We start from the raw sequence: 12,336 nt of genomic DNA on the forward strand, positions 1-12,336 counted from the left end.
ACTCACTTATTCATGCACTAATTCACTTACTTATCCATTCACTTGTTCACTCACTCATTCACCCACTCAGTCACTCATTTACTCATTCACTCACTCACTCATCCATTCACTCATTTATTCACTCACCAATTAAATCACTCATTTACTCACTCACCCATGCATTCACTCATTCAGTCACTTATTTGTTCACTCATCACTCATTCATTCATTCACTCACTGACTCATTCACTCATTCAAAACCCACCTGTTGAGCAGCTGCTGTGTGCAGGAGCTTGTGGTTTTGCCCCCCTCTACTTGGTTTCCTTTCAGTTTTCCTCCTGTCCCTGGGCTCCCCACTGCCCAGCATCTTCAACAAGATGCGAGCCTCAGTTTCCCCACCTGTCACGGGTTACGAGGCATACCTTGCTGGGCTGGTAGAAGATCAACAGCAGTGTAGGAAACACTGAGCACAGTGTCCAGGGCTTCTTGAGCCCTCAAGGGTTGACGTGAAAATGCAAATAAAAACGCCGACGGAGGGCTTCCCAGAGGAGGCTGAAGCAGGCGGAATTCTAAGATGGTCCCAACACTCCCGCCCCTTGTGTGGGTGGGGCCTGTGAATAGATTAGGTTATTATATATGGCAAAGGGGAGAGGGTCTTGCAGAGGTAGTTAAGGTCCCTAATTAGCCGACTTTGACTCACTCCAAGGGGAAGTTTTCCTGGGTAGGCCTGACCTAATCAGGCGAGCCCTGTAAAAGAGGGCCCAGCCCTCCCTGAAGGAGAGATTGGAGGCTGCAGAGACTCTCCCTGGCTGTGAGGCAGCAAAGGCCCACACCGTGAACTGTCCAGGGAGGGGCCCTGAGGAGAGGACCAAGGGCGACTGCTAGGAGCTGAGAGTGGCTCTGGCAGCAGCCTCAAGGAGACAGGGACCTCAGTCCTACAGCCATGGGGAACTGAATTCTGCCACCAAACGGTGAGCTTCCTGGGGGCAGAGGTGAAGGCTCAATGTCTTGTGTTGGTACACAGCAAGTGCTCGATACATGTGTGAGCAGAAATCAAACCCGTTACCACTGAGTTGATTCTGTCTCATAGCGACCCTGTAGAACTGCCCCAGAGGGTTTCCAAGGAGTGGCTGGTAGATTAGAACTGCAACCTCTTGGTTAGCAGCCAAGCTCTTAACCACTGTGCCACCAGTGGGGTGTGTGTGTGTGTGTGAATGTGTATATATATGATTATGTGTGTATATATATACATATATGTATATTGTACATTAGTTATCTAGCGCTGCTATAACAGAAATGTCACAAGTGAGTAGCTTTAACAAACAGAAATTTATTTTCTCACAGTCTAGGAGGCTAGAAGTCCAAATTCAGGGCGCTGGCTCTAGAGGAAGGCTTTCTCTCTCTGACGGCTCTGGGGGAATGTCCTTGTCTCTTCAGCTTCTTTTCCATGGCTCCTTGGCAATCTTCATGTGACTTGACATCTCTCTTTCCCCATCTCTGCTTCTCTCTCTTGCTTGTTTACTCTCTTTTATATCTCAAAAGAGATTGATTTAAGACATACCCTATACTAATCTTGTCTTATTAACAAAGACAACCCATTCTCAAATGGGATTGTAACCACAGGCATAGAGGTTAGGATTTACAACACATATTTTTTGGGGGGCACAATTCAATCCATAACAATATATATGTATGTATGTGTACTTAGAGATTTATTTTGGCAAGTCTGAAAACCATGGTCAGGTACAAGCTGGAAACTCCGACAGGAGGTCTATGTTACAGTCTTGAGGCAGAACCCTTCTGTCTCGGGAAACCAGATTTTGCTCTTATAGCCTCCAACTGATTGGATCCGGTCCACCAGCACTATGGAGGGTAAAACTACTTAAGGTCAGCTAACCGTAAATGTTAGTTACATGTAGTTACCTTCACAGCAACACCTAGATGAGTGTTTGACCAAGCAGCTGGGCGCCACAGCTGAGCCGAGTGAACACCTGAAATCAGCCATTAGAATACATTTTTCACAGAAGCTTACATACATAACTTGATTTGAGCCTTGAGGGCTTTTTCACTTTTGAGCACCTGCTGTGTACCTCCCTCAGGCCAGGGGCTGAAGACCGAGAGAAGGAAGGCTGCCTCGTCCATAAACAGCCCTGACTCGGTGTCTTGGTCACCCAGTGCTGCTCTAACAGAAGCCCCACAAACGGATGGCTTTAACAAGCAGAAGTTTACCTCTCACAGTCTCGGAGGCTAGAAGTCCGAATTCAGGGCTTCAGCTCCAGGGGAAGGCTTTCTCTGTCTGTCGGCTCTGAAGGACGGTCTTTGTCATCAAGCTTCCCCTGGGCTAGGAGCTTCTCTGCACAGGAACCTCAGGTCCAAAGGATGCACTCTGCTCCCGGCACTGCTTTCTTGGTGGTATGAGGTCCCCAATTCTTTACTTGCTTCCCTTTCCTTTTATCTCTTGTAAGATAAAAGGTGGTGCAGGTCACACCCCAGGGAAACTCCCTTTACATTGGATCAGGGATGTGATCTGAGCAAGGGTGTTACAATCCCACCCTAATCCTCTTTAACCACAGGCAGAGATTAGGATTTAAAACACACAGGAACATCACAAAATGGAGGACAACCACACAATACTGACAATCACGGCTGAACCAAGTTGACACATATTTTGGGGGGACACAATTCAATCCATGACACTCAGGGTCCCCTGGCCGGGCAGAGATATGGCAAAGTGGGGGGAGCTGGAGAGTGGGTGCCATCTGCCCGAGGGTCACAGAGGCTGCTTCGAGCCGTAGGGTACGTGGGGGCTTGTGTCCACCTCGTGGGAGAAGGGTGTGCTAGAAGCAGGACTCAACGGTGCAGTGGCTCAGAGATGAGGGAGATTCTGGAAAGTTCTGGGAGCTGCAAGCAGTCGGGCCTGGCTGGACTGCAGGCAGGACCAGCATCCGATCGTCCACTCAAGGAGTGTGTGCCCGGCTCCTATGAAGTTCAGGCGCCAGGCAGGTGGGGATGCAGCCGAGAGGCAGCCGCCAGTCTGTCTACAGGGCTGAATGTTCTGGAAGAAGGGACAGGTGGGTGTGTGCTGCGTCAGACTCTGATAGGGCTGTGGAGAAACACAGTGGGAGCTGGGGGTGGTGACAGCTGGGGTGACGCCACAATAGGGCTGGTGGGTCTTCTCATACAGGGCTGGCAGGGGCTAGCTGGGGAAGGCTGTGGTCTGGCCAGCCAGGCAAACTTGGACAACGGGCTGAGCTCTATACCCCATTCCCCCTCTCAGCCCACCCTGCTGGACCTGGGGCTTTGCTGGGCAGACCTGCTGGTGGGGCTAGGGGTTCCAGGTTATTGGCCTCTCAGTATTGAGGTTTACAGCCCCAGCTGCACAGGGTGGGCCTGTAAGGAGAGCAGGTCTGTGTGCGGAGGGCTGTGAGAGCAGAGGTGGCAGTCTCCCAGGGTGTCTGCAGCTCTGGGCACACCCCTGGGCTTCAAGCAACAGGGAGGTACTCGCCCACAGCCCTGGGGGCTGGGAGTCCTGGGGTTTGCCAGCAGGGTTGGTTCCTTCTGGACGTTCTGTGGGGGGATTGGTTCCCTGCCTCTCTCCAGCTCTGGTGCTGCCAGCAGTCCTTGGCTTGTGGCCACATCACTTCAATCTCTACCTCCGTCTTCACACGGCCATCTCCCTCCGAGTATCTCTCTGCGTCTCTTCTTTCATAAGGACGCCACTCAGATGTTAACCTAACTGAAAACATCTGCAAAGACTCTATTTCCAAACGAGGTGACTGTTATGGATTGAATTGTGTCCCCTAAAAATATGTGCCAACTTGGCCAGGTCATGATTCCCAGTATTGTGTGATCGTCCTCCATTTTGTCATCTGATGTGATTTTCCTGTGTGTTGTAAATCCGACCTCTATGGTGTTAATGAGGCAGGGTTAGAGGCAGTTATGTTAATGAGGCAGGACTCAATCTACAAGATCAGGTTGTGTTTTAAATCAATCTCTTTTGAGATATAAAAGAGAGGAGTAGAGAGGAGAAGGACTACATGCTACCAAGAAAGCAAAGCCAGGAGCAGAGCATGTCCTTTGGACCCAGGGTCCCGGTGCTGAGAAGCTCCTAGACCAGAGGAGGATTGATGACAAGGACCTTCCTCCAGAGCCGACAGAGAGAGAAAGCCTTCCCCTGGAGCTGGCACCCTGAATTCGGACTTCTAGCCTCCTAGACAGTGAGAGAATAAACTTCTGTTTGTTGAAGCCATCCCCAGTGGTGTTTCTGTTACAGCAGCACTAGATGAATAAGACAGTGACGTTCATAGGTTCAGGATTAGGACTTGAACATGTCGACCCCACAGCAGGCACCAAAGGCCTACGCATCTGGGGGTGGTCCTGAGTCCCCCCTTGGCGGGTGCTGGGCCACCTCATGGGACTTCTGGGCAGAGTGCCAGGTATCTGAGGCATCCTTCCGTGGCCTCACAGGTGGCACAGAACGCAGCCTTGTACACCGGGGATCCCCATGTGGGCCTGGAGCTGTTCGAGGCAGCGGGAGACATCTTCTTCAACGGGAACCAGGAGCGGGAGAAGGCCGTGTCCTTCTACCAGGTGAGGGTCTGTGGCAGGGTGCAGGGCCTGAGGGCAGGGGCGGGGCTCCTGCAGGCGGGTGCGGGGCTCCTGTGGGGGGATGCAGGCCTGTTGGGGGGTGTGGGGCTCCTGTGGGCAGGGGTGGGGCTCCTGTGGGTGGGTACAGGGCCTGCGGGTGGGCGCGGGGCCCCTGCGAGGTGCTGGGTCGAGCCAAATGCATCTCACTTGGGAGTTGAAGCACCCCATCTTCACACCTAGAGTCCTGAGGTTCCCTGCAGTGATCTGCACCCCAACCCTGGCCTGGGAGGGACAAAAGGAAGTGCTGAATGTGGGAGGGTCAAGGGTGGCACCTGGCTTACCACGTGCCTCTCGGTGGCCCAAACAGCCCTGCGTCAGAGGCCCGCCCCTTTTACAAATGGGGAAACTGAGGCTTAGAAGACAAGGGCATGGCCCAGGACCCAGTCCTGTGTGCTCCTCCACCTGCCCCATCCTGTAGCCCACAGTGCATGGCTCCATGTCCTGCAGCCCCGGGTGCAGGCAGCCGGGGGCGAGTAGACAGAGGAGTCTGGGGGCGGCCTGGTGAGGCCCGTGGTCCAGGCCGGGGCATGAGTCAGAGGTTAGGCGGGGTAGCCAGGCGGGTCCAGACCCAGCTCCCAGGGCCTGGGTCCTTTGACATGCCTCTGCCTCCCGGGGTCTTAGTTTCCCCACCTGTAAAACGGGACAGCTGCAGCCCCGGGAATCCTCCTCGCTCTCTGGGGCCAGCTGTGGAAGGTCCCAGTGTGATGGTGGGGGTGGGGGGCTCTCAGCACGAGCGTGGGGCTCTGACGAGGGAACCGAGGCGAGACAGGGCCTGATCTCGTCTGTGTGGGCAGGACCGCGCGCTGCCCCTGGCGGTGGCCACGGGGAACCAGGAGGCCGAGCTGCGTCTGTGCAACAAGCTGGTGGCACTGCTTGCTGAGCTGGAGTCGCCCCAGGAGGGCCTGGAGTTCGCCCACGTGGCCCTGGCACTCAGCATCACCCTGGGTAAGTCTGCCTTAAGGTAAGGGTCCCCCTCCGGGGTCTGGAGGGCAAGAGCAGCATGCAAGGGTCTCAGCTCTGCCCCCTCCACCCGTCCCCACTCTCCAGGTCCCCTGCTCCCACCCAGGCCTCCAAGGGTGATGGGGGGGAACCAGCCAGTCGCTCCCCTGCTCACCCTGTTCCAAGGGAGTGCTCCCTGCAGCAGGACTTGGCCCCACATGTCACGCTAGTCCCCCCTCCGTGCCCCTTCACTCCCGCAGTTGGTGAATCTCCCCCTCTAGCCAGCCAGTCCCTTTCCCAGAGGCTGGTCCCCGAATACCTGGATGCCTCTTTGACCCCACACCCAACCACACTGCACCCAAGGCTGGGGTCTGGGCACCCCTCTGTCCCTGCACCCAGTCACACTGCACCCCAAGATTGAGGCCCGGGAGGGCCGATGGTGCTGGGTGGCTGGTGCCAGCACGTAGTTGGTGTGTGAACACAGGCCCCAGAGGCGGTCACCTGGGGGCTGCCCGAGAGGAACTAGCACTGTCTGCCGGGAGGGGCTGGTGTGCAGGCGCCTCTGAGCAAACACGAGCAGGGGTGGAAGGCCCTGCTGACCACAGGCTGGGGAAGTGCCAACGTCGCGTCTGCACAAAGCAGGTGGACCGAGTGACTACGTGCACAGACGCTGTCCTTTGGCATCTCCTGGTTAAAGGGTGGAGCCCTGGTGGCGCAGTAGTTAAGCGCTCTGCTGCTCACCAGAAGGTCGGCAGTTGGAATCCTTGGAAACCTTATGGGGCGGTTCTACTCCGTCCTGTGGGGTCGCTATGAGTCAGAATCGACTTGATGGCAACATGTAAAGTTAAAGGCTGTGACCAAGGTGGCCCGTCCAGCTCTACACACAGACAAGGCTTTGCCGACCCCCGAGGCCACCTGGGGACAACGTCATTAGCCCGCTTTACAGACCGGCAAGCCGAGTCTCTGGGTGGGAAGTGAGATACCTGACTTCCTGGGTGATGACCATGACTGAGCTCCACACGGCCTGCCCCCCCTCCCCCGACCCACCTGCATACCAGGCCCTGCTCTCATGTGTGCCCCTCACCTGCCATCTGTCCGTCCGTCCGCAGGGGACCGGCTAAACGAGCGCGTGGCCTATCACCGGCTGGCCGCCCTGCACCACCGGCTGGGCCACGGTGAGCTGGCCGAGCACTTCTACCTCAAGGCCTTGTCGCTGTGCAGCTCACCCCTGGAGTTCGACGAGGAGACGCTGTATTACGTGAAGGTGTACCTGGTGCTCGGTGACATCATCTTCTACGACCTCAAGGTGGGTGGGGATGGGCTCAGGTGCTGGGGGCAGTGGGCATCTGCACTGGGACCCTGGAGGCCTGGGCTCACCCTCAGAGCTCAGTATCAGCTGGCAGTTATTGGGTTAAGGGCTAAACAAAAAGGAGGAGTACAGCCAGGGGGCTTCCTGGAAGAGGTGACTGTGAAGCTGAGTCATCTTGAATAGGAGTCAGCAAAGGAAAGGGGGAGGGCCCTCCAGGGAGTCACCATATCTCTGCGACAGGACATTACCAGGTTGCACCCAGATCCACCCTTCCCCCGGGAAGCCCACTTGGGTGCCAGCCAGCACAGCTCTTCCTTCCAGAGTCCTTAGGCACAGAGAGGGAAACTGAGGCTTGGGAGGGGTGCAGCTTGCAAAGGCCATGGTTCCAGGCTGCCCAGCTGAGCCCTTGCACCTCTCGAGGCCATGCCCCCAGGGCTGAAGGGGTCCCAGCCACTCCCGCCCTACAGTGGGCACAGACCAGGGGTACCCCACTGTCCCCACGCAGGCTAGTTCCCCCACCACCCCCCACACCAAGCATCATAGATGCCCAGCTTCTGTGCTCTGTGTTGGCTGAGGGGTGAGGGCACCCAACCCAGGGGTGTTGAGGGGCTGGGGCCACCCAGCTGTCCCCCCAGCCCCCTGCTGGGCCGCACTGGTGGCCCTGGCTATGCTCTGGCGACATCTAGTGGTCAGAAGTGGTCACTACCGCAGGCTTTTCCTGTGAGGTGGTGTGAGGGTGATTGAGGCTCCAGAACTTTCCATCACTCTGCGGATAGGAACTGATCCCCTCATGGCAGGGGAGGGGGCTGAGGCTCGGCGAGGCTGATGGGTGGAGGAGCCCTGCCTGACCAAGAGCAGCCCCGATGGCTCCAACTCCTGCAACCCCATGACTCCATGACCCCGTGACTGGTGACCCACAACCCCATGACCTGCGACCCCATGACCCACAACCCCATGACCCTGCAACCCCACAGGCTGCCTGCTGAGTCCCCTCATTCTTAGTATGTGGTCAGACCTCGCACACGTGCCCCTCGCCGGAGCCTGGGTGCCAGTCTGTGAGGGTTCACCAGGAGCCCTGACCCGCGGCCTCTGAGGACCTGGCCATAGGGGGTGTGTGCGGCTTCAGACAGCGGGGGCACTAGGAGGCCTCTCAGCAAAGGAAGGGCATGTTAACCAATCTGCCAGGGGATGTCATTTCCACCATTCTCAGGTGGGGTAGCTGAGGTGGGGAGGGTGCCTAGACCCATGGACCTGCTGGGGTCACGGATGGGCAGTTCCAGCCCCAGGTGCCTGACCTAACACCTGGGGCTGTCTCAGGCCGCACCCAGCCCTCCCTCACCTGTGACCTTTGAGATGGGACCTCTGAGGACTGGCGGCCTTATCATTCCACAGTCACACCTGGGAGGAAGGAAAGGGCTCATTGCAGCTGAGTGACCATGGTCCCTGGGTACAGGTGACAGGGTCAAGGGGCAGAGTGCTCCTTCCCTTCCTGCCTCACTCCCACAGAGCTCCTCCCTCGCTGTGCTCCCCGAGTCCCCCTGTGCTCAGAGCTCCCACTGCTCCTCCCTCACTGTGCTCCCCAAGTCCTCCTTTACCTCAGAGCTCCCATGGTGCCCCTCCCTGACTGTGCTCCCTGAGTCCTCCTTTACCTCAGAGCTCCCATGGTGCCCCTCCCTGACTGTGCTCCCTGAGTCCTCCTGTGCTCAGAGCTCCCATTGCCCCTCCCTTACTATGCTCCCTGAGTCCTCCTGTGCTCAGAGCTCCTTCAGGGGCATGACACCCCACACACACCACCTCCACCTGCCTGGGAGGGCAAGGTCACTTCTGAGCCCAGGCATGTGGCCCGGGGAGGGGGATGGGTGGGCAAAGGAAGAGGGAACAGACCAGCGCCTTGAGAATGCTGGAGTAGAGGAGGCGGCTCCATGGTTATCTCCCTAAAATGGCGTCACTTTATCCATGTGTAGTGGGGTCACAGCCACAAGGGCGAGGCTTGAAGTAGGACAGCCATGTTGTGAGCCCTGGTCTGCCACCCACTCGCTGTGACACGCACAAATACAAGTACACAATGCACGTGCATGCACACGTTAACACATACAGAAACCCACAATGTACACATACTCACATGTATACACACGTGCATGGCTCCACACATGTACACATGCACACACGTGCACGTGGACTTGCACATACACAGGCACTCACATGTGCACACGTGCATGCACACGTATGTATGCATGTGCACACAGGCACGCACACATGTACACCACACGTGCATACTCATGCACACACGCACACATATGTAGGCACACACACGCACATGCACACACACATATGTAGGCGCACACACGTACACCACACATGCACACTCATGCACACACACACGCACACACACGTAGGCGCGCACACACGTGCACACATGCACACACTTGCATTCACACGTGAACGTTAACTCACATGCACCACACATGCATGCACACGTGTGCACACATTTATATACATACACAAGTGTGCACATGCACACACGTACACACACGCACATGTGCACACACACGTACACATGCACACACGTACGCATCCCCCGGGCCCACTCACTCTGACTCTTTCCCGTTTCGTTGAGATTTCCCCTCCTCCATGGAGCTCTCCCTCCCACCCCCCACCCCAGACTGAGGTGGGTGCTTTCTGAGACTCCCACAGGCTCCAGCTCCTCCCTCTGCCACAGGCCTTGCCACCCTGTGTTCACCACCTGCCCCCATGTCCCAGGACTAGGAGCAGGATGTGGAGGGATCAGCCACGTCTCCAGCCTCCGCAGGCTATGACACTCGGGGGAATGGGGCGTGTCTGCTGCCCGTGTTGGTGCCTGTTCTTGGAGCTGGTTCTGTGTGTGAGGGCCAGCGAAGGGATGAGCTGGTGAGCCTTGGGCTTTGTCCTGGGTCCTGGCAGCCATTGTGAGATACAAGACAGGGGAGCTAAGCAGGGAAGAGGGGCCGAGTAACCTTGGTGTGGACATAGGGGCCACGGAGGGAGGGAGGCCACCTGACCAGCAGCATGGGCATGGGGACAATACTGGACTTGAGACAAGGGTGGATGTTGGGGAGCTTGCCATCCAGCTGCAGCAGAGTTCCAAGAGATGACCTTGGGAGAGACTTCAAGCTGGGGCTGCCATGCCACAAATACCACCCATGGGTGGCTTTGGAGAGCAGGGATGTACAGTCTCCCAGTTCTGGGGGCTGAGAGTCCAAGACAGGGTTTTGGCTGTGTGCATTGCTTCTGGGGGTTTTGAGAGAGGAGCTGTTCCGTGTCTGTCTCCGGCATCTGGTGGCTGCCAGCAATCCTTGGTTTCCTCTTGCTGCTTGTCCATCTGCACCTGCTGTCTTTCTCTGTGTGTGACTGTTTCCGCCTCTCCTTCTCTTTATAAGACAACACTCAGAAGGGATTAGGACTAGGACCCACCCTATGCCAGTGTTGTTGTTAGGTGCCATCAAGTGGGTTCTCACTCACAGCAACCCTGTGTACAACAGAATGAAACACTGCCCGGTCCTGCACCATCCTCACAATCGTTGTTATGCTTGAGCCCATTCTTGCAGCCACTGTCAATCCATCTCATTGAGGGTCTTCCTCTTTTTCGCTGACCCTGTACTTTACCAAGCATGATGTCCTTCTCCAGGGACTGGTCCCTCCTGATAACATGTCCAAAGTACGTGAGACATAGTCTTGCCATCATTACTTCTAAGGAGCATTCTTGCTGTACTTCTTCCAAGGCAGATGTGTTCATTCTTCTGGCAGTCCATGGTACATTCAGTGTTCTTCTCCAACCCCACAGTTCAATGGCGTCCATTCTACTCTGGTAGGATGTCTTAATTAATGACATCTGCAAGAAAAACCCTACTTCCCCAAACAAGGTCACCTTCACAGGGCAGGGGGTAGACCACAACATGTCTTTTTGGGGGACACAATTCAGTCCACAACTTTGGGGGATGGTGAGATGACCCAGGGACAAGAATGGCCTTTGGAGAGATGAAGCTGAGCCCCCTCCCGCCCCAGCGCCGAAGGATCGGTCCGGGGTCAAGCAGCTGATTCCCCCCTTGCAGGACCCGTTCGATGCTGCGGGGTACTACCAGCTGGCACTGGCTGCCGCCGTGGACCTGGGCAACAAGAAGGCCCAGCTGAAGATCTACACGCGCCTGGCCACCATCTACCACAACTTCCTCGTGGACCGAGAGAAGTCCCTCTTTTTTTACCAAAAGGCCAGGGCCTTCGCCACTGAGCTCAACGTCCGCAGAATCAACCTGTCTCCTGACCCATACTACGGGCGCATAGCCTGGCTGGCCTCCGGCCCCCCATCCTGAGGGCGTCTCTCTCAGGGTCTGTGTGGCTCATTTTCTGGGAAACTGAGACACAAAGACAGGGCTCGGTAGCAATAAATGCCCTCCCACAGTTACTCACCAGCACCTCTGAGGTGTCCTCTGTTGGTCTGCCCCCAGGGTGTGTCCGGGACCAGGCCCCTTCCTCAGTGGTCTGCACTACTGCCCCCCCTCCCATCCCGGGGCACAATGAGAAAGACTGTGAGTCCATCAGACCCAGGCCAGCCCCCCCCACTGTCTACGCAGTGTGGCCTTGGGCGAGCCATCTCACCTCCAGCCTCGGTGTCCCTGCCTGTCAGGGTCCCTGCCTGTCAGAGGGGAGATGGTTCTGCAACGCCCATGGTGCGGTCTTGTAACATCATCGTTTCCACCACGGAGCTCAAACGATGTGTCTGAGAGGGCAGGCTACCATGGTCCGCACTGACGGTTGAAGGCGTAAAGGCAGAGAGAGGTCAGGCCCGCCTGAGGTCACACGGCAGTGGGGGCAGAGCTCCAGGGCCAGCCCGAGCCACCTGCCACCCTCGGGGAAGGAGGAAAGTGTGAGTGGTTGTTTTCTGCACCTCTGCACCCTCGTCCTTGTCAGGAAAGCAACATGGGGGGAAAGGGGGGCATGGGTGCCCCCACCCCCGCCCCCGTCTGAGTGCCCTCTGGCCCCAGCCTGGCCAGTCCCATGTCTAGCCCTGGTGCACCCCGTGTGGGGTCTGCTGTAGAGACTGTTTAAAGGCATTCTCTGGGCCGCCCCCAGCCCATTTCCTCTCCCCGTTGACCCCCTCCTCACCCTCTCCACCTACTTGGAGCCCCAGAGTCCAGCCCTCCCTTCTCCTGAGCCTCTTAGCTAAGGGAAAGCCCAGCTCCCCACTTCACAGGTAGGGAAACTGAGGTTCAGAGAGGCTGTGTGAACCCCAGGGGAGTCCCCCCCCCCACTGCCCTATTCCAAGCCCCTCTTTTTAAATTTTTTTAACAAGGTGAAACTCACAGGAAATACGCCATTGGAAGCAAGAAGTGGGTGGTGCGGCACTTCCACGGGCTGTGCGCCGGGCACCTCCAGCCAGCTCCAGAACTTGTCCCGCACCCCCAAGGAAACCCTATTTCCCGTTAAGC

At 56.9% G+C, this 12,336-nt stretch overlaps 1 protein-coding gene across 1 annotated transcript in view; it reads left to right on the plus strand.

Annotated features, from left to right (window-relative positions):
• The window catches only part of SH3TC1 (SH3 domain and tetratricopeptide repeats 1), a 59,184-nt gene extending 47,872 nt beyond the window's left edge, over positions 1-11,312 (plus strand). The window contains exons 15-18 of the mRNA XM_023737974.1: positions 4,447-4,569; positions 5,421-5,571; positions 6,675-6,871; positions 10,963-11,312. Coding sequence (XP_023593742.1) covers positions 4,447-4,569; positions 5,421-5,571; positions 6,675-6,871; positions 10,963-11,220 — 729 coding nt within the window. The 3' untranslated portion in view covers positions 11,221-11,312. The remainder of the gene's footprint in view (positions 1-4,446; positions 4,570-5,420; positions 5,572-6,674; positions 6,872-10,962) is intronic.
• The last annotated feature ends 1,024 nt before the right edge of the window (positions 11,313-12,336 follow it).

Source organism: Trichechus manatus, unplaced genomic scaffold (assembly GCF_000243295.1).
Source record: "Trichechus manatus latirostris isolate Lorelei unplaced genomic scaffold, TriManLat1.0 scaffold00111, whole genome shotgun sequence".
In the NCBI taxonomy this organism is placed as follows: Eukaryota; Metazoa; Chordata; class Mammalia; order Sirenia; family Trichechidae; genus Trichechus; species Trichechus manatus.